We start from the raw sequence: 22753 nt of genomic DNA, 5'->3' as shown, positions 1-22753 counted from the left end.
TCAGTGAACTAAAATGGACAGGAATGGGTGAATTCAACTCAGATGATTATCATGTCTACTATTGTGAGCAAGAATCCAGTAGAAGGAATGGAGTAGCCCTCATAATCAACAAAAGAGTGGGAAAAGCTGTAATGGGATATAATCTCAAAAATGATAGAATGATGTCAATACGAATCCAAGGCAGACCTTTGAACATCACAATAATCCAAGTTTATGTACCAACCTCCATTGCTGAGGAGACTGAAACTGAACAGTTTTATGAAGATTTACAACACCTTCTAGAACTGACACCAAAGAAAGATGTTCTTCTCATTCTAGGGGACTGGAATGCTAAAGTAGGGAGTCAAGAGATAAAAGGAACAACAGGGAAGTTTGACCTTGGAGTTCAGAATGAAGTAGGGCAAAGGCTAATAGAGTTTTGTCAAGAGAACAAGCTGGTCATCACAAACACTCTTTTCCAACAACACAAGGGGCGACTCTATTACATGGAAATCAGATTGATTATATTCTCTGCAGCCAAAGATGGAGAAGCTCTATACAGTCAGCAAAAACAAGACCTGGAGCTGATTGTGGCTCTGATCATCAGCTTCTCATAGGAAAATTCAAGCTTAAACTAAAGAGAGTAGGAAAAACCACTGGGCTATTCAGGTATAATCTAAGGCAAACCCCCTATGAATACACAGTAGAAGTGAAGAACAGATTTAAGGAAATCCATTTGGTGGACAGAGTGCCTGAAGAACTTTGGATAGAGGCTCGTAACATTGTCCAGGAGGCAGCAACAAAAACCATCCCAAAGGAAAGGAAAGGCAAGAAAGCAAAGCAGCTGTCCAACGAGGCCTTACAAATAGCAGAGAGGAGAACGGAAACAAAATGTAGGGAAGATACGGAAAGTTACAGAAAACTGAATGCAGACTTCCAAAGAATAGCAAGGAGAGACAAGAGGGCGTTCTTAAATGAAGAATGCAAAGAAATAGAGGAAAAGAATAGAAAAGGAAAAACCAGAGATCTGTTCAAGAAAATTGGAGATATTAAAGGAACATTTTGTGCAAAGATGAACATGATAAAGGACAAAAATGGGAGAGACCTCACAGAAGCAGAAGACATCAAGAAGAGGTGGCAAGAATACACAGAGGAGCTATACCAGAAAAATTTGGATATCCCAGACAACCCAGATAGTGTGGCTGCTGACCTTGAGCCAGACATCCTGGAGAGTGAAGTCAAATGGGCCTTAGAAAGCTTGTCTAACAACAAGGCCACTGGAGGTGATGGCATTCCAGTGGAACTATTTAAAATCTTAAAAGATGACGCTGTTAAGATGCTACATTCAATATGCCAGCGAGTTTGGAAAACTCAACAGTGGCCAGAGGACTGGAAAAGATCAGTCTACATACTAATACCAAAGAAGGGCAGTGCCAAAGAATGTTCCAACTACCGTACAATTGCACTCATGTCACACGCTAGCAAGGTTATGCTCAAAATCCTCCAAGGTAGGCTTCAACAGTATGTGGACCGAGAACTCCCAGAAGTACAAACTCGATTTCGAAGGGGCAGAGGAACTCGAGACCCAATTGCTAACATGCGCTGGATTATGGAGAAAGCCAGAGTTCCAGAAAAACATCTACTTCTGCTTCATTGACTATGCAAAAGCCTTTGACTGTGTGGGCCACAGCAAACTATGGCAAGTCCTTAAAGAAATGGGAGTGCCTGACCACCTTATTTATCTACTGAGAAATCTATACGTGGGACAGGAAGCAACAGTTACAACTGGATACGGAAACACTGATTGGTTCAAAATTGGGAAAGGAGTACAACAAGGCTGTATATTGTCTCCCTGCTTATTTAGCTTATATGCAGAATACATCATGAGAAAGGCCAGACTGGGGGAATCCCAAGCCAGAGTTAAGATTGCCGGAAGAAATATCAACAACCTCCGATATGCAGATGATACCACTCTGATGGCAGAAAGTGAGGAGGAATTAAAGAACCTTGTAATGAGAGTGAAAGAGGAGAGCGCAAAAGATGATCTGAAGCTCAACATAAAAAAAACTAAGATCATGCGCCCAGAGGAGATTTCTGAGGAGAGGAGGCACGTTCAAAGCCAAAGCTGAAGTTCGAATGGAGTTGGAGTTTGACAGTGCTAGAATGACTGGATGTGCTTCAGAGGGAGTGGAGCAGACTGAAACAGCCAGTTGAAGAAGGCAGCAAGCCAGTGCTTTACCTATGTTGCATTTAAATGACACTAATTATATGTAAGGCAGTCTTACAGGCGTGAGGAAAAAACTGTTGGTACAGATCTTCAAATACAAACTTCATACAGTTATGCAAAAACTGCAGGCTTCCTTAAAATACATCCTTGCACCTTGTAAAAAGATGCAGGAATTTACAAATAGATTATAGGGAAAATTTAAGACGTGTTTGAATATAAAATACAAACACATTAAAACACTGGAGCTCATAATCCAGAAAGATAGAGAATACATCTTCAGAACACTTCAAACTTCCTAAGAATAGAATGATAAAAAGCAAAAACCCTTACCATTTTTAATGAAAGACATGCAAAAGTATTTAAACTTTAAAAATAAATACATACACAGTAGAAAAGCATTATTTGGCTCTAAAATTTTGTTCTCACCCAACCGCTTGTAAAATCCATTGCTGGCTGTCACTCCCTCACGGTTATTTTTCCGCTCTTCCAAGGACTTTCACCCAGCATCAGTTCCATCGTCTGTTGTACTCCATGAAACAAAAACTCTACGCTCCTCTGTTTCTTTCTCATAACACTTTGTGTGAGATCTCTCCCAATATTTATATCCCTTAGTTCTGCATCAGTCAGCAAAACCAAATCTTCCCAAGACTTGGGTTTCCCAGCCTCTCAGAAGCTCAGGAGTTAAAGATGAAAGGATTTGGTCAGCTCTGACCCAGTACAGTCCAGGGTCACCTCTGACCCAGTGCAGTATACAATACAGTGGTGCCTCGCTTAGCGATCGCTCCGTTGAGCAATGAAATTGCTTAGCTATGGCCTTTTGGCCATCACTGGAGCGATCGCTTAGCGATGGCCCCTATGGGTAAAAATCGCTTTGCGATGATTGCGGGGAAGCGATCATGGCAAAGTGAACTTTTTAAAACAGCTGATCGGCAGTTCCAAAATGGCCACCGCTGTTTTTTCCTCGCTTTAGAGGCACTGAAAATGGCTGCTGCGATGGAGGAATTTCGCATAAGGTTAGTTTTTATGCCCATAGGAACACATTAATGCGTTTCTATGGGCTTTTAGAAATCACTTAGCGATTAAATCGTTTAGCAATGTTTTTTTCTACACGGATTAATATCACTAAACAAGGCACCACTGTATATATATTCTGTATCATTTTTTAAGAACTAGGTGTTTCTATGCTATTTTATTAAGAGTATACTGCACTGGGTCAGAGGTGATATATATAGGTTGATAAAAAACAGAAAATAGAAATTCATTGGTATACTCTTTAAATCTCAATTACTGTTATTATTTTTGAAGGTACAGAAATGACAGCTTTGCTCTCTTCACTACTTGCTTTTGTTCCATCAGTTAGCCTCAGAACATCTATCCTTTTTATTTTTACACTGATTTTGTAAAAGCTTCTATTGCAAAATATATATGCTTATTCTCATTTTTTAGCACAAGGTTCAACATCTATTTTGTGATATCTCTCTGTTAATTAACGATAGAAGTAAACCACTTTACAAGTGGCACTTCAAAATGCATTCCATTTTTTTCTCTTATCTTTTGCACTCCGTCAACATTTTGTTGTTTCTTCTTTCCCCTGGAAACCAGCAGAACACTGAATGAGCTCCTTATACCGTCTTATCAGGAGCTCTGAAAAAATCTACATCTGCATTCCATGCATTTCTATGGTTTATCCCCAATGTGGGTCCTTTGATGTAACCTAAGGTGTCCATTCTGACTAAAGCTCTTTCCACATTCCATGCATTTATGTGGTTTATCCCCAGTGTGGATTCTTTGATGTAACCTAAAGTGTCCACTCTGACTAAAGCTCTTTCCACATTCCATGCATTTATGTGGTTTTTCCCCAGTGTGGGTCCTTTGATGTGACCTAAGGTGTCCACCCTGACTAAAGCTCTTTCCACATTCCATGCATTTATGTGGTTTATCCCCAGTGTGGGTCCTTTGATGTGACCTAAGGTGACCAACCTGACTAAAGCTCTTTCCACATTCCATGCATTTATGTGGTTTCTCCCCAGTGTGGGTCCTTCGATGTAACAGAAGGCCACCACTCCTACTAAAGCTCTTTCCACATTCCATGCAATTATATGGTTTCTCCCCAGTGTGGGTCCTTTGATGTAACATAAAGTGTCCACCCTGACTAAAGGTCTTTCCACATTCCATACATTTATGTGGTTTCTCCCCAGTGTGGGTCCTTTGATGTGACCAAACATCACCACTCCTACTAAAGCTCTTTCCACATTCCATGCATTTATGTGGTTTCTCCCCAGTGTGGGTCCTTTGATGTAACCTAAGGTGACTACTCTGATTAAAGCTCTTTCCACATTCCATGCATTTATGTGGTTTCTCCCCAGTGTGAGTCCTTTGATGTAACCTAAAGTGTCCATTCTGACTAAAGCTCTTTCCACATTCGATGCATTTATGTGTTTTCTCCCCAGTGTGAGTTCTTTCATGTAACCTAAGGTTTCCATTCTGACTAAAGCTCTTTCCACATTCCATGCATTTATGTGGTTTCTCACCTGTGTGGGTCCTTTGATGTAACCTAAGTTTACCACTGCAACTAAAGCTCTTGCCACAGTCCATGCATTTATGTGTTTTCTCCCCAGTGTGTGTCATTTGATGTAACCTAAGGACTCCAGTCGTACTAAAACTCTTTCCACATTCCATGCATTTATGTGGTTTCTCCCCAGTGTGAGTCCTTTGATGCAACCTAAGGACACCGCTGGTCATAAAGCTCTTTCCACATTCTATGCATTTATGTGATTTCTCCCCACTGTGTGTCCTTTGATGAGACCTAAGGTTACCACTGTGATTAAAGATCTTCCCACATTCCATGCATTTATGTGGTTTCTCCCCAGTGTGAATCCTTTGATGAGACCTAAGGTTACCACTGTGATTAAAGATCTTCCCACATTCCATGCATTTATGTGGTTTCTCCCCAGTGTGAGTCCTTTGATGTAACTTAAGGGCACCACTCCTACTAAAGCTCTTTCCACATTCCATGCATGTATGTGGTTTCTCCCCAGTGTGAGTCCTTTGATGTGACCTAAGGTAACCACTCGTACTAAAGCTCTTTCCACATTCCATGCATATATGTGGTTTCTCCCCAGTGTGAGTCCTTTGATGTAACTTAAGGGCACCACTCCTACTAAAGCTCTTTCCACATTCGATGCATTTATGTGGTTTCTCCCCAGTGTGAGTCCTTTGATGTAACTTAAGGGCAGTACTCGTACTAAAGCTTTTCCCACATTCTATGCATTTATGTGGTTTCTCCCCTGTGTGAGTTCTTTGATGTACCCTAAGATGACCACTCTGACTAAAGCTCTTTCCACATTCCATGCATTTATGTGGTTTATCCCCAGTGTGGGTCCTTTGATGTAACCTAAGATGACTACTCTGATTAAAGCTCTTTCCACATTCCATGCATTTATGTGGTTTATCCCCAGTGTGGGTCCTTTGATGTGACCTAAGGTGTCCACCCTGACTAAAGCTCTTTCCACATTCCATACATTTATGTGGTTTCTCTCCAGTGTGAGTCCTTTGATGTAACCTAAGGTCACAACTCCTACTAAAGCTCTTTCCACATTCCATGCATTTATGTGGTTTCTCTCCAGTGTGAGTCCTTTGATGTATCCTAAGGTCGCTACTCCTACTAAAGCTCTTTCCACATTCGATGCATTTATGTGGTTTCTCTCCAGTGTGGGTCCTTTGATGTAACCTAAGACCACCAGTGTGACTAAAGCTCTTTCCACATTCGATGCATTTATGTGGTTTTTCCCCAGTGTGAGTCCTTTGATGTAACCTAAGGGCAACACCCGTAGTAAATTTCTTTCCACACTCCATGCATTTATGCGGTTTCTCCCCAGTGTGTGTCCTTTGATGTAACCTAAGGTTACCACTGTGACTAAAGCTCTTTCCACATTCCCTGCATTTATGTGGTTTCTCTCCAGTGTGGGTCCTTTGATGTAACTTAAGGTCACCACTCTGACTAAAGTTCTTTCCACATTTCATGCATTTATGTGGTTTCTCCCCAGTGTGGGTCCTGTGATGTACCCTAAGATGACCATTGCGACTAAAGCTCTTTCCACATTCCATGCATTTATGTGGTTTCTCTCCAGTGTGAGTCCTTTGATGTATCCTAAGGTCACTACTCCTACTAAAGCTCTTTCCACATTCGATGCATTTATGTGGTTTCTCTCCAGTGTGTGTCCTTTGATGTAACCTAAGACCACCAGTGTGACTAAAGCTCTTTCCACATTCGATGCATTTATGTGGTTTCTCCCCAGTGTGAGTCCTTTGATGTAACCTAAGGACAGCACTGATACTAAAACTCTTTCCACATTCCATGCATTCATGTGGTTTCTCTCCAGTGTGACTTCTATGGTGTATATGGAGGCTCTTGTTCTGACTGAAGCTCTTTCCACATTCCATACATGGATACAGTTTCTCCCCTGCATGTGTTCTTTGATGTCTACTGAGGTGAGATGTATTGATGTGGTTTCTCCTCTGCGCCAGTCCTTCCATGTGAAATCCATTTCTCCCCTTTCCGATTTTCAATTCTCTCTTTTCTTGCTTGATGATGAGTTCCTGCCAAGGTTGCCCCATATGTTGCTGGGCAATTTTTCTCCTGTTCATCATCTGATAGATTAGAAAAAGAAGAGAAACAACCACTTCTAAATTCTGCAGGAATAAGGAATGATGTGTTTGTGCTCCTCCTGAGTCACGGAGGAGGAAGGAAAGACAGCCAAAAAAGGCAAGGGAGGAGAAGCAAGGAGGGGATGAGGCCGGACTGGGGGTTGTTCCTTTGAGCTTGAGGTTGGAAGGGCTCTTCACTGAGGGACCTTTTGGAGGGGGGAGTCATGAAAGGAGGATCACTTCCACACCCAAATAAGCACATCAAAATCAAAGTATATTAACTTCTTTTCCTTCTCAAATTCTTCCCAATGATTGTACTTCAGTTTACAGAAAATTAGAAACGAATTTCTCAAAGTTGATTAAAGAGGAAACAAATATTTGAATTAAAGGATTGTTTAGCAAAAATGAATAACAAGGGGGGGCAGTTTTAGAAAGGAAGAGTAAAAGTGGATAAATGTGATGCAGCTAAATTACTGGACTCGAGAACCAGTAAAGAGCAGTTCGTAGTCAATCCCAGCAATTGATAAAATCTGCAGAGATTATTATTTAGAGGGCAAAGCGAAAAGACAAATCCATGAAAGGGATGGATGTAGAGTTGATAAAATGCTGTTAGGGATAGAGAGAATCATCTTCTTAGGCATCCTTCAGTCTCGATAGACTATGGTAATGTTGGATGTATTGGATGGTCAACCAATCTAACTGTAAATTTCAAAAGGGAAGACCATCCAGTGTACAGACTAACTTGCTAGTATATGTTGTAATCTGCAATCTGTAACATGTCCTTTCTCTTTAATGAACAAACTTGGAAGGAACCTCATGTGTTCCCTATAGTCAAACACCTTTATAAATGTAGCTTTGTTTCACCCTCAAAACACACACACACCCTCCCTCGGATGGTGCTAAACTGCATGCAAGGCATAACCTTTGAGTTTGCCTATCTTTTGGCATTACCTGGAATGCTGTTGCATATGTTGCTGAATTGTATATGGTATGTATTATAATTTTTAGATGTTATGTTTATTTCTTAGGGATCCCCGTGTACCTTTTCCTAAGAGGCTTAGTAAAGTATATATTTAAACAACGTATCTCGGTGTCTGGCAACCTCCTTTATAAATTTCAACAACAAATTTGGTAGCAGAGGATGGTTGCTACGGTTGCTATAATTGCTTCGTTTATTTTTGGATGCCTTGTTTGCATTTTTTGATAAGTTTTTTCAGACACCGAAACCTGTTGTTATATTTTTGAATCTTTTATCTTTTTCCTTTTTTGAAGTTTACATAATTGAGCAGAGCGTTTTTCTTGGCAAGCACTTTTTCATTTTTCAACTCGAAGAATGTGCTGTGTTTTTGCCTTTTGACCGAAAGGAGTAAGTTTTGATAAGAGACTGCAAAACAATTTTTAAAGTACCATCATGTTTTGTATGCAGCCAAGTAATTTTTGTGGATTGAGAGTGAAGAGAAGAAGATAATTTAACTTTTGACTTAGTGAGACAATATTTATTAGCATTAAGATGTCTACTACTACTCCAGAAGCTAACACATCCACCCAACGTTTTCACCTGGGAGTAAGTAACAGCAGTGGCGTATTTGCAATCCCAAAGCTGAACCAGAACAACTTTCAAATGTGGGATGCAAGGTTCAGAGTTTCTCTTCAAGTACAGGACTGTCTAGATGTGATAAACCAAGATATACCTGAAGGCACACAGTGAATATAAAATTAAAGAAGCAAAGGCTTTAATGTTGTATAGAAGACCATGAAACTCCATTAGTGACTAAGTATAAAACAGCTAAAGGACTATATGGTGCTTTGAAAAAGAAATACTGCACCAAATCAAGTAAGAACATAATATTCCTGAAGGAAAGGCTATATAGTATAAGGATGAAAGAAGGAACTAACATTAATGAGCATTTAGATGAAATGTTGAAAATTGTCACAGAGCTTCAAGCTGCAGGGGCAGAAGTATCTGATACTGAGTTCCACAGTATATAGGTTTGAATACTAACCAATCAGAGGGGAGCTTTAACTGTTACTGGTCTGTAACTGCCTCTATAACTGCCTCTTCTCTCTCTGAGGAGATTATTTATTTATTTATTTATTTATTTATTTATTTATTTATTTATTTATTTATTTATTTATTTATTTATTTATTTATTTATTTATATCCTGCCTATCTAATCAATTAAGATTACTCTAGGCGGCTGATTAAACCTCAAACACTCACTTGTTCTCTCTAAGATCTTTACATATTAAGCTAATTTTTCATATATTTAAGATGCTTATTATGTAACAAACTGAAACCTTTAAGAATGAACCTCATGTGAGTACAATAGACTTTTTTATTTAATGATAAAAAGACCTCCTGAGTATTTTGTTATGTGCTAGTGTTTGGTGAGGGGCGATTACCAAAAAGGGGGAACTTCCAGCTAATTCTGCCTAACTGGCTGGCACTTCTTGCTGTGCATTTTTGGAGGAATTCACACGAGTTCCACACAACTCTCAACAGGTTATGGTTGCCCAGAGAGTAATTTAACCACAGCCAGCAAAAAGGAAAAGATTAGCTGAGAAGTATTTTTCGGGGTTTGTTATTTTTCAAAGTGTATCTGCATTCTTATTCCCCCCCCCCCCATATACCAAACTAGCTGAAGAGATTTTTGTCTGCTTGACTGTTGTTTTTACTCAGAAGGAAGCAGGGTTAAGCATGGCAGAAAAGAAGGAATTTCTAGGTAAATTGCCAGCCTTAACTTCAATTAATTTTGTAGATGGAAACAAAGATTATTACTAGACTTTAAGGCCATGGAGCTTACTGATTGCTTAAGCTCAGACAAACCTGAAGGAGGCCAAGCTAGAATAGAATGGGAAAAGAAAGATACAACAGCACAAACTGTAATTTACCACAATTTAACTGATGAACAACTGGCCTATGTTGCAAATTGTGAAACAGCAAAAGAAATGATTAAAAATTTAGAGGAATCTTTTGGGATTGCAAGCCACCAAACTGAAGCAGCATTGATTTAAGATCTAACCAGGATCTGATTAAATAACAAAAAGGATTGTGAAAAATACATATCTGAAATTTTAAATATTACAGACAGTATAAATGCATCTGGTTTCCAAATGCCTGATAGAATTAAAAGGGGATTTTTGATAGCATCCCTAGGAGAACATTTTGATGCTTTTGCCTCAATTGTAAATGCACAACAATTGTCTTTTGAAGCCAGTATTAAAGCTCTGAGAGATGAATGCAGAAATCAGACAGGAGGATGTTTTAGCTCTCCAGAAGTTTCTGAATCAAATTACATGTTTCAAAACAGAAGCCATAGAAAGGCTCCACTCCACAATCAATCACGTAACTGTTGCTGGTATTGTGGAAAGTCAGGACATAAATCAAAGGATTGTTACGCTCGCAAGGAGGCTCCAAGCAATAGAAACTCTCACCAATTTGAATATAGAGCTAACAAAGGCAAGAGTGCAGCTTCTGGTCACAAGAAAGATAGAATTACAGAAAAGCCAAAGAAAGAAATTAAACAGAGTGCTTTTATAGCTTATGAAATTACACCAGGCTACCAGAGAAATAAAGGCTCATGGATTATTGACAGTGGATGTTCACAGCATGCTACTCATGACAAAACATTTTTTAAAACTTTTGATTCATCTACCAGTGGGCAAATTAAAGTTGTAAATGGGAATACTGTAGAGATCCAAGGGGTCTGGGACTTTGATGTGTCCAACACCAAATGCAATCTATGAAACTACTGTTAGTGAAGTGGTCTATGTTCCCAAACTTGACTGCAACATGTTCAGCGTATCAAGTCTTGCGAAAAAGGGTTTTAATGTACATTTTGATAATGAAAAATGTATAGTTGAAAAAGATAATGAAATATATTTGAAAGCTTATGAATCTAATGGCATATTAGTCAGTTTCTTAGATGAACAGGGGCAAATCAACACAGCGCAGACCGAGCAAGAAGAGGTGAACAGTCTGGACCTGTGGCATCGCAGATTTGCACATAGAGACACAAATGCGATTCTGGAATTACACAAGAATAACCTAGTCAAAGGACTTGAGGTAAAGCCATGTGACGCAAACAAAACATCCAGGTGCGTAAATTGCCTTACAGAAAAAGGGGTCAGACCCTCATTTCATTCAAGTACAGAACAAAGAAGCACAAAAGTGTTGGAATTAGTTCACACTGATCTATGTGGACCAATTAATGTACCATCAATGGGAGGCAACAGATATATTCTAATTTTTGTAGATGATTTTTCAAGGTACTGTGTCAACTATCTACTGAAGGACAAGAGTGAGACACACAAGCTCCTGAGGAAATATGTGGCCATGGTGAGCAACAAATTTGAAAGAAAACGTAAGGCATTTCGATCAGACAACAGTGGTGAGTACATTTCAAACTGCACACAGACATTCTTTGAGGAACAAGGTATCCTACACAAAAGGACTGTTCCATACACACCAGAACAAAATGGACTAGCTGAGAGAAAACTAAAGTCTCTTCTATAAATGACTAGATGCATGCTTGCTGATGCAGAACTACCCACCAAGATGTGGGATTCTGGTGTGATGACAGCCATGTATCTTCAGAACAGATTGCCAACAAAAGGTACCACAAAAACACCCTTTGAACTTTGCCATGGTAGAGTCCCAAATATTTCACACATTAGAGTTTTTGGAAGCATTGCATACTCTTACATTCCCAAGTAGAAAAGGTATAAACTGGACTCTAGAACAGAACAAACAATTCTCATTGGGTATGCTTCAGGTGTCAAGGGATACAGTCATGAACTTGAGAACTGGTGAAGTCAGCACAAGACATATGGTTCACTTTGATGAAAATAGAAAAGCTGACAAGAGAGGAACTGTGTTAGACAGTGTATTCGCGAAGGCTTTCACGGCTGGGATCTAATGGTTGTTGTGGGTTTTTCGGCCTTCTTGGCTGTGTTCTGAAGGTGGTTCTTCCTAACGTTTCGCCAGTCTCTGTGGCCGGCATCTTCAGAGGACAGCAAACTGTGCTCTGGGTAGGCTTGAGAGTGGAGTATTTATGGCTGTGAGAAGGCTAGTTTCTGAGATACACTATTGTCCTAATGGGTGGAGTGGAGTGGCTGGGTGGACTTCGTTGACCTTTTGCACTCTGTGTTTTTGAGAGCTGGGAGCCAGGTTTTGTTGCGTTTCAGACTTTCCTCCTTCCGGTTGAAGTTTTGTTGATGCTTGTGGATTTCAATGGCTTCCCTGTGCAGTCTGACGTAATGATTGCTGGTGTTGTCCAGCAGAAGAATACAGGGACAAAATCAGAGAACTTCTAGACCCCGTCACTACAGAAAACTGAAACGGGACCCAGCTAACAAAATCACAAAACAAACAAACATGCTGATCAGGAGTTCCTCCCTGCACCCCAACGTCCTCCAACGAATTTGCAAGACAGAAGCTCTCCCACCCAGACTATATGGACTCCCCAAAATCCACAAGGACTCTACCCCGCTCAGGCCCATTGTAAGTGCCATCAGCTCCCCAACATATGAATTAGCCAAACACCTAGCGACCCTTCTACAGACCCACATTGGACAAACCTCATCCTACATCAAAGACTCAGGGCATTTCATAAGCAAGATCAGCACCCTAAAACTCAACCCTGGGGATAGACTGGTCAGTTTTGATGTAGTATCCCTGTTCACTAAGGTAAAGGACACCCTGATACTCATCCAGCAGATATTCCCAGAAGACATCAAGGCCCTCTTCCAGCACTGCCTTACAACCAGCTATTTCCAGTGGGATAATGAATTCTACGAACAAACAGATGGAGTGGCCATGGGCAGCCCTCTCAGCCCGGTTATAGCAAATTTCTACATGGAGCATTTTGAAAAACTCGCACTAGCTTCGGCACCCCTCGCACCCACAGTCTGGTTCCGATATGTGGATGACACCTTTACAATCTGGAGTCACGGTGAAGAAAAATTGGAAGAATTTCTCAACCATCTCAACAGCATCCACCCAAATATACAATTCACCATGGAAAAAGAAACAGAGGGCCAACTCCTGTTCCTAGATGTCATGGTCCTACACAAAATTGACCTCCGACTGGGACACAAGGTCTACAGAAAACCCACCCACACAGACAGGTGTAAGCTGCCCCTTATCTCCAAAGAGATTTATGGGGGGTGCCGGAGACTGGGATGAGTACGAAATCCAGACAAACCTCTAACTGCTGAGCAGAGCCACTTATTTCCCAGCCAGGTCTTGTCTAAATTTCTTCCTCAAAAGCCAATCCCCCTTTTTAAGAAAGCAACACAGACATAACCATGAGATATACTCAGATTAATCTGGGCTCTAGATATCTTTGGTAGCGAACATATAAGGCCAATTAATATTCCTCAGCTAGTCTGAACAAGAAACAATGCTTCTAGATAGGAATCAATCATTACTGTTTTATTGAAAAGAATTGCTTTAGAAAAGAATTCAGTTGATAGTAAAATAGTATAGTAGGTACATTTTCATTCAAGACCAACGGAACACTCCACTCCCCCCACTCCAGCTGAAAAAATAAAGAAATGAAACTATGCTAACTAATATAAAGGGTAACATAGTCCATCTCACGTGTCTTGGGTCTTCAAAGGTTGATGCTAGATGAAAACCAGTCCATTATGGGAAAAGCACGTGTCTGCCCCTTTCTCAGGCAAACTCCATCTTTCCCCCTCTTCTCCTCACTCTTCTTCTTCCCAGAATGCCTCCTGGGTCTTGTTGTCCCGCCTAACTTTCTCATGGAGCTTCAGTTGTTATCATTCTTTGTGGCAGAATTATTTTGACTACGAAAGTCTCTGCTCTCTGCTCATCTTAGCAACGAGATAACCAGAGAGCGAAGCTTCTCTGAAACAGCATGTAAAACTTTCCTACTACAGAGCAGACTTTAAATCAAAATGGATGCTATTGGGACAATCTTAGGACTACATATCCCATTCTAATACACATAAAAACACAAATCATCACAACAGGTACCTACATGAAAACTCCAACCACCACCCACGGCAAAAAAGAGGCATAATCAAAACACTGGTAGACCGGGCAAATCGGAACTGTGAAGCTCAGTTTCTCAACACTGAACTCGACCACCTGAATTGGGCCCTACAGGCAAATGGCTACTCCAAAAATGAAATCACAAGAACCATCAAACCAAGAAAACAACACCGAACTGAAGAAGAAAAACAGCCACCCATAAACAAAGTATTTCTGCCATACATCAAAGGGGTCACAGACCGCATGAGGAAACTTGTGGAAAAACACAACTTACAAACAATATTCAAGCCCACCACAAAAATACAACAAATGTTACGGTCAGCAAAGGACAGAAGGGACCCTCTCAGCACTGCAGGAGTATACCGGATACCTTGCAGTTGTGGCCAGGTATACATTGGAACCACAAAACGAAGCATCCACATCAGAATCAAAGAACATGAGAGATACTGCAGACTAAAACAACCAGAAAAATCTGCAGTAGCTGAACATGCCCTAAAACAAACTGGACATGAAATTCTATTTCAAAATACTGAAATACTGGACAACACCAGCAATCATTACGTCAGACTGCACAGGGAAGCCATTGAAATCCACAAGCATCAACAAAACTTCAATCGGAAGGAGGAAAGTCTGAAACTCAACAAAACCTGGCTCCCAGCTCTCATAAACACAGAGTGCAAAAGGTCAACGAACTCCACCCAGCCACAAGGTCAGGGGATTACTGCACACAAAAGACCAGCTAATGACACCCATCAGCCACAGAGACAGATAATCTCCCCTCCTTATCAAAACAATACACCCACAACAAAACACACTAATCAACCATCTCCTGATTAGGACAATAGCCTATCTCACAAACTAGCCTTCTCACAGCCATAAATACTCCACTCTCAAGCCTACCCAAAGCACAGTTTGCTGTCCTCTGAAGATGCCGGCCACAGAGACTGGCGAAACGTTAGGAAGAACCACCTTCAGAACACAGCCAAGAAGCCCGAAAAACCCACAACAACCATGTGTTAGACAGCTCTGATGAGCAGGATCAACATAACCAACCTCTCCTAGATACACTTATCCCAGTGCCCTCACAAACCATACCAACAGAGGACGAGGATGAGAGCAGTACACCAAAAGAAGGAGACACGGATGAAGCAGTCGACAACACTGTGGAACCGGAGGATGGCACCACGTCACCAGAGGTTCTAGAACCAGAGGTCAGACACTCATCACGACCCAACAAAGGTATGCCGCCACTTTGCGTGTCCTACCTTGCAAGGTTGTTGAAGACAGATGAGCCAGCAACCTGGGAAGAAGTTGAACAAATGCCAGCACTAGAGGGCGCCAAATGGAGACAAGCTGCAAAGGAGGAGATAGAAGCCTTGCACAAGAATGGAAGATGGACACTACCAAAACTACCACCAGACAAGAAAGCAATTGGGTGCAAATGGGTATTCAAGGAGAAAAAGGGAGCAAATGGAAAATTAGAGCGCTACAAAGCAAGATTAGTTACCAAGAGATCGTTTTCAGAACCTGCGAAGCATGATGGAACTTGTTGAAACTTAGCATGTTAGATTGAGAAGGGGTGTTGGATGTGTTGGATGGTCAACCAATCTAACTGTAAATTTCAAAAGGGAAGACCATCCAGTGCACAGACTAACTTGTTAGTATATAGGTTTGAATACTAACCAATCAGAGGGAAACTTTAACTGTTACTGGTCTGTAACTGCCTCTATAACTGCCTCTTCTCTCTCTGAGGTGATTATTTATTTATTTATTTATTTATTTTATATCCCACCTATCTAATCAATTAAGATTACTCTAGGCGGCTGATTAAACCTCAAACACTCACTTGTTCTCTTTAAGATCTTTACACATTAAGCTAATATTTCATATATTTAAGATGTTTATTATGTAACAAACTGAAACCTTTAAGAATGAACCTCATGTGAGTAAAATAGTCTTCTTTATTTAATGATAAAAAGACCTCCTGAGTACAGTGGTGCCTCGCTTAACGAGCGCCTCACTGAGCGATGAAATCGCTTAACGAGGCGATCTGGGCCATCGCTGGAGCATTCGCTCAGCGATGGCCCCTATGGAGGTTTTTCGCTTTGCGATATTTGCTAAGCGTTTCGCTTAGCGAATATCGCATAATGAAGCCGGGAGAACAGCTGATCGGCGGTTCCAAAATAGCCGCCGGAAGGTCCGCGCCGCATTTTCGCGCCCTGCCCTCGCTTACCGAGGGCGCAAAAATGGCGGCGCTATGGGACAACATCGCTTAACGGTGAGTTTTCAAGCCATAGGAACGCATTGAACGAAGTTCAATGCGTTTCTATGGCGTTTTTATTACCGTTTAGCGATGTTTTCGCATAGCAAAGGTTAATCCGGAACGGATTAACCTCGCTATGCGAGGCACCACTGTATTTTGTTATGTGCTAATGTTTGGTGAGGGGCGATTACCAAAAAGGGGGAACTTCCAGCTAATTCTACCTAACCGGCCGGCACTTCTTGCTCCACATTTATGGAGGAATTCACACGAGTCAACAGGTAGGTAATGTGCTCTGAGCTAGAGTGTCCGCTCCAGAGCACGAAGCCTGGAGAACATATAGAATAGAGATGGTCAGAGAAATAGGTTCTGAGGTAATAGAATCTTAGAACTGCAGGGCTAGAAGGGAAGGGAACTCCCAACCTCTGGCTCAAGAGTTAGATACCTTAACCAAGGTGTATGAAAAAGGGGTAGGAAAGAATTTGATAAACCACATCTGTAAGAATAAAAGCAACAATGCATACATTGAAATTGAGAGGGTATTTGACCCCCAGCAAAATTAAATATTACAAATTCTTAATGGTGCATATTAAAGTAGTACCTCGGTTTACGAAACCACGGTGTCCTCCAGGACATTACGTTATGCAAAAAGTACATAAACCAGAACACGGATTGCCACAGCGACAGTGGAGGTGCTATTAACCTCCAGGCACAGGGAAACTTCCTTCAAAATGCACAAAAAAAAAAGGAAAAAAGAAACGTAAACCGAGGAATTATTTTGAACTGACTTCCCTCATAAACCAGGAATTGCCTAAGCCGAGGCATACGTAAACCCACATATTACTGTATCTCAAAGGTAGCATTCTCGGAGATGCTAACTGTTCCACATGTGGGGCCAGCTAGGCAGGTGGAGCTCAGGGGTCTCGCGTGGATGAGAGGGTGATGATCAGGGGAGGGGTTTAGATTCATTTAGCACTGGAGGATGTTTCGGGACAAGCTGGGCTTGGACAAGAGGCTTCACTTGAATGAACACATAACCAGACTGCTGGCGCGTAACATTTAAAAGGTGGCAGAGCAGCTTTTCAACTGAATCCCGGGGGGGGGGGGGAGAAGCCAACAGGAGCCGGGAGTCATTCATTTCAGGACTCCTCACCCCTATGGAAAGAGGGTGGAGATGGTAGGGCACAAGAAAGTGATGATAGTGTAGTAATTAGGACAGAGAGCGTGATGGGATAGGATTGTTGGTCCACTGGAAGGAGGAGCAAACAAGCAGCCCTTCTTGGGGGACCTCCATACGCAGAGGCTTTTATGCAAACACCTGAAGCACCCGAGCAAAGATGGAAACATTGGGAGGGTAGATATAAGATTGATGCAGTGGCCATAACGGAAACCTGGTGGGATTTCCTAGACCCAGTGGGATGATGCAATCCCAGACGATGAAGTCTAGAGGCGGGATAGATAGGAAGGGGCGTGTTGGAGGTAGTTTGGCCATCTGGGTCAAAGAAGGGGTAGAATCCAGCAGAATGGAGATGGACGGCGGGTCGGACTCCATCACAGAATCACTGTGGGTTAAACTGCCAAGCCAAGGAGTGATAGTGGGTGGGGGGCTTGCTATCATCCTCCAGATCAAAAAATTGAGGGGGGAAATGCAGGGAAAAACTTGAGGGGGAAAATTCTGAAATGTGGAGAGAAATCATTGAGTCCTGTCCAAAAGGGACAGGACTCAAATCACAGGAATTTTAATTCTCACAGGCCAATGCGTGCTAAGATGAAGAAAGAGAGACTGGGTTTCTTGACATGCAAAACGACTGTGCCTTGGAGCAATTTCTCATGGATCCCAACAGAGAGGACAGGGGACTCTGGATCTATTATTGTGAGTTACCCAGGACCTGAGTCGATAGGGAATAGTGACCATGCTGACATCTTTTTCACCTTGCAGGTTGGGGGGGGGGAGTGTCAAGGAAATCTCCAGACACAAAAACCCTTGATTTCCGAAAGGCAGACTTCCCTGAGACGAGGAAGCAAGTTAGAAAGAAGTTGAAAGGGAAGGGAAAAAAAGAGAAAAATCTCTCCTGAGGGCCTGGAGTCTGTTTAAAAAAACAGTCGTAGAGGCCCAGCAGAAGTGTATACCACAAAAAAAGGAGTGTCACCTAATTCCAAGAAGGTGCCGGCATGGTTAACGAGCAGAGTTGGAGAGGCTCTGAAGGGAAAGGAGGGGTCCTTCCACAAATGCAAACCTTCCCAAATGAGGAAAATTAAAAGGAACACAAACTCTGGCAAAAGAAATGTAAGAAGATGGTACGGAAGGAAAAAGAAAAACTTTGTGGAACGTATGGACAGAAATATAAAGAGGAATAATAAACACTTCTGAACAGAAACACGATTAATCCATTCTGGCTGAAGGGGGAGGGAAAAGAGAAGCAAGCCAAGTGTGCAAGACCCATCGTAAATGCAAAAAAAGCAAAGCAGAAAGCAAGCCAACCATGTAAGACCCATCAGAAATGAGGGGGGTAAGCTGAAATGCAAGCAAACCCCCAAGATCCATTGGAAATGGGGGGACTCCAAAAAACAAACAAGCCTCCCAAGACGTATCACAGCACAAAAACATAAACCCCCCAGCCCAAAACCACGTGGCAAAACCCAGCCAGAACAGTTTTTAAAAAGCAAAAAGCAGCACCTTACCTTACCAGGCAGTCCCAAGCCTCCTCCAATTGCACACCCTCTAACCGCTGGGACGAAAGAGCTACAAAGAAGCAGCCTCTTCACCTACTAACGGTTAGCAATTTGAATTTTGCGGACGGAGCCGGTTGTAACTCAAAATGATAACTTGGGACGTTTGTAAGTCGAGACACCACTGTACAAGCGACTCTACTCAAACCAGAGATGTCACCTGGAGGTCTCCTCCGGAGGGCTTGAAATGGTCAACAGAGACTCAAGTAGGAAGGAGACTTTTTCCAGCAGTAGAGGCGGCAGAAAACTATAAAGACATTCCCACCTTGGCAGAATGATGATAGGGGTATGACAGGTTTAGGCTAAACCTGATAGAATTGTTAAATCAAATTTTGTACATGACAATAAGTAATTGTCAGGTTCAGTACTGAAAAGAGAAGCAAAGCTTGAATGTATACAGCTGAGGTGATTAGAACAGATGTGATTGTAACCCTAGGACTGGTCATACATAGGATAAAACTAGCAGACCAAGCATACACAATCTGTGGGTTGTTGTTGGTGATGCTGTTTGGTGATTATGTGGAGAAGAGTCGTATTGTTCCTGTGCTGGAGAATCCTGGAGGAAGCCGTGTCTATGAGCTTGGAACGCGAAGAGGAACTCTGTCTACCTGGACTTATTTACTGGACATTGACTCTGATATATCCACTAAACTCTGTGGAAACTATTGTGCATTACTTTGGGACTGAAAACATAGACCTAGCTGTAAATATACCTGTATATTCTGTAAATAATACAATATCTGCTATCAACACTACTCTGGTGCTTGGCGTATTCATCATCTCAGGGAAGATCTTTTTGGTTATCGCTACCTGGTGTTTACCTGGATTACCGCTACTCTGTCAATGGTTATGGGCCCAGGTGTGTACCTAGGGACATGCCCAGGAAGATACCAGTGAGATTTCTGACCTGAGAAAATCCAGAAGGAAGAGCCAAGAGATAATTGAGCAGCAGAAATGAGTAAAAAACAGCTTTGTCTGCAATCTGTGAAAATGGCAAGTGAAATGCAAATATCAGGACCATGTATTAGAAAGCTAAATGGAGATAACTACTCAACTTGGCAACAAAAAGTCCAATTACTGCTCCAGAAGGAATCATTATGGGACATTATTGAGAACCCACCAGCTATGCTGAATAATGAAGAAAAGGTACAAAATTCCAAAGCACTTACAATAATAGGATTCTAGAAGATCGTCTCCTAATCCATATAAGAGGCAAGACTTTTGCAAGACAAGCATGGGAAGAATTAAGGGGACTCTTTGTATGAGTCAGCGTAGGAAGCCAAATCCAAATCGCAAGAAGGCTATTTTGTACCAGATAGCAAACTAGGGAAAGCATGCTGCAGCATTAAGAGCTAGTGAAAACAATGATAATGGACTTGAGAAAGAAAAATATAACATTTACTGAAATACAGGAAGCATTCATAATTTTTTCATTCCTAGACAAAACATATGATCAGTTTGTATCAAATTTAGAAGTACTTCCACAAGCCGAGCTGACAGTATTAAATTTGACCAGTAGACTTCAATCCATGGAATAAAGAGCCCTGTGCTCTTTGAGATTAATAACGAGATCTTTCATTTCATTTTCCCTTTCCAAAATTCCCAAAAGCTGAAGCGGCTTCTTCAGTTCATTCTTCTGGATCCCAAAAGGGGAAAGCAGAGATTCAGAAGAGCCCCATGAGAGAAAGAGGGCAAAAGGGTGTTACCCTTTGCCCAAAGGAAGTGGAGGGACCCCAAGCCAGTAAAGAGAGGAAATGGGACAAATAAGAAAAGGGGAAACGCCCACTTATGGAACATGAATGGAAGAGAAAAGAAAGGGGATGGGAAGGAAGGCACACAAGAGAGTGAGTGAGTGAGTGAGTGAGTGAGTGAGTGAGTGAGTGAGTGAGTGAGTGAGTGAGTGAGTGAGTGAGTGAGTGAGTGAGTGAGTGAGTGAGTGAGTGAAGCGGAGGCCAGTACGGTAGAGGTGAAGAGTGTAAGGTATTGATAGAAGGGTCGGAATGTTTCTGGATGGAGAACCTGTGGATTCATCTGTGGGAGAGGTTGGTGATACCAAAAGAAGAGGTAGAAAGGTGAAGGAACCATCACTCAGCCAGGAAACCTTTCTACTGGGGCAAACAGGAGAGGACAGGATGGAGCCGGAAGATAAGGGAAGAGCAGATGCAAATAGCCGAGGAGGAAAGAGAGAAGAATGTGGAATGGAAGAACCTTCACCCACGCGGTGGTGTGGAATTGCCTTCCCAGAGGAGAAGACTGTAAAGGAAGAGCGGTGGACTGAGGAGACGCTGCCCCTCTTGCATCTGCCGGTGTCAGCCTCAAGGGAAGCCCCACATAAAGAGAATTACTGTAGTCTTTTCTTGAGACTATCGGTGCCTGGACCAATCTGGGGAGTGACAACTGCATCCAGGCAGGGGCCCAGCTGCGCAATCTGTCCAAGATGGAAGTAGGCGGATCGGACCACAGACGCCATCTGGTTGTCCATGGACAGCACCGGGTCCAGAAGAACGCCCAGCGTGCGTTAGGAAACAAATCACAGACATCAGGGGCACCCACTTGGAGGACCCCATTCTTGTTTGGGTTCTATTGTCCGTTTTATCCTCCCATTGAATGAGAAGGTGGGAACAAAAAGGACTTTACCTGTTAGTCAGTGATCATTGGAGTCCAAAGCACAGGTGGAGGGAGCAAATCAAAATCCCCCAGTCTGGCTTGTTTGTTAAGAGGGAACTAGAAGGCAGGCTTGAAGGGGAACCCCCACACACACACACACATACACACCAAGTCAGGACAATGAAGGTTTGCCTCTTACCAACAGGACCTGCCCTTGGTGAGCATGGGGTTGGGGTGAGCAGGACAGAGATTTTAAAAACAAATACACCTAAATAAGATACAAAGAAAACCATACCACCAAACACCCACCACTTTGCACATGTTCAGAGAAGAAGTCTGGTGTCATGGATGGAGTACCAGACTGGAAACGAGGAGAGCTGGCTTCAAATCCCTGCTGGGCCAGAGAAACTGAGAGGAGGGAGAGTGGGGGAGGGGGGGCAAAGGAACTTACGCCACCTCTTGAAATCTCACTTACCTTGCAAATGTTGGAGGGATTCTGGGATTTGGCTCTTTGTTTTTGGTCCCCTCCCAAAATAAGCAAAGAGAATTCAGTTTAGTCTAGCTCCTTCCTAGGAAAAAAAAAGAGAAATTAAAAAGATCAGCCAGGAGGCTTTATGGATAAAGCAAATTAAAAACTTTTCCTTCTGAGACGTGCCTTCCTCATGTTTCTATTGAACGGGGCTTCTTCTTCAGGCAGCAGAACAAGAGGAACAGGAAGGAAGGAAGGAAGGAAGGAAGGAAGGAAGGAAGGAAGGAAGGAAGGAAGGAAGGAAGGAAGGAAGGAAGGAAGGAAGGAAGGAAGGAAGGAAGGAAGGAAGGAAGGAAGGAAGGAGCTGATGGTGGATAGAAGGATGGAAGGAGCATTTCATGCTGGGACCCCTGCTGTAAAAGAAAGCATTTCTGTGACCCCTCGGTCTGGAAGGGACCCTTCAGAGTCATTGACTCAGCAAAAGACCTGCCCGGAGAGGGAACGCTCCAGATCCAGAGGGGCCGGGTGGCCTTTTCCGGTCCTTTCCTCCTGCTCTCCGTGTGGAAGGACCACCAGAGCCTCTTCTGGTGTCTTTCCAAAGCCCCCCCTTTTTGCTCCACCCCATGGAGAGCCACGAAAGGGAGGCCGGAGGGGGAATCCCTAGGCAGAAGGAGGAGCCAGGAGGCAGGTCTTTTGCACAGCCGATGGACCTGAATGGCGCCTTCGGGACCCACAAGACCAGAAGAGGATTTTTGGGGAGACCCGTTCCTGGGGGGATCGATCTCCCTTCCAGCCTCCGCTCCAGAAAGATCC

At 42.5% G+C, this 22753-nt stretch overlaps 3 protein-coding genes across 12 annotated transcripts in view; all 3 read right to left on the bottom strand.

The window, feature by feature from the left end:
- Nucleotides 1-22753, bottom strand: part of LOC140706082 (uncharacterized) — a 276919-nt gene that overhangs the window by 112419 nt on the left and 141747 nt on the right. The window contains exon 1 of one of the 9 annotated variants that reach the window (XM_072996456.2): nucleotides 21947-22042. The exons of the other annotated variants lie outside the window; for them this stretch is intronic. The gene's annotated coding sequence lies outside the window, so the exon portion shown is untranslated. Of the gene's footprint in view, nucleotides 1-21946; nucleotides 22043-22753 lie in introns of those variants that run through there. 9 annotated transcript variants of the gene reach the window in all.
- Nucleotides 1-22753, bottom strand: part of LOC144586363 (uncharacterized) — a 222623-nt gene that overhangs the window by 112419 nt on the left and 87451 nt on the right. The gene's annotated exons all lie outside the window — the stretch shown is intronic.
- The window catches only part of LOC140706335 (uncharacterized), a 68337-nt gene continuing 48111 nt past the window's right edge, over nucleotides 2528-22753 (bottom strand). Inside the window, exons 2-3 of one of the 2 annotated variants that reach the window (XM_072996478.2) lie at nucleotides 21947-22040; nucleotides 2528-6856 (exon numbers count right to left, since the gene is read on the bottom strand). In XM_072996478.2, the coding sequence (XP_072852579.2) occupies nucleotides 3884-6856 (2973 nt within the window). In that variant the 5' untranslated portion in view covers nucleotides 21947-22040 and the 3' untranslated portion in view covers nucleotides 2528-3883. Of the gene's footprint in view, nucleotides 6857-16735; nucleotides 21875-21946; nucleotides 22041-22753 lie in introns of those variants that run through there. The other variant, XM_078384453.1, reaches the window with a different exon arrangement.

Source organism: Pogona vitticeps, chromosome 1 (assembly GCF_051106095.1).
Source record: "Pogona vitticeps strain Pit_001003342236 chromosome 1, PviZW2.1, whole genome shotgun sequence".
Classification (NCBI taxonomy): Eukaryota; Metazoa; Chordata; class Lepidosauria; order Squamata; family Agamidae; genus Pogona; species Pogona vitticeps.
Note: the sequence above shows the minus strand (reverse complement) of the source record. Positions and strands in the feature narration are given on the sequence as shown.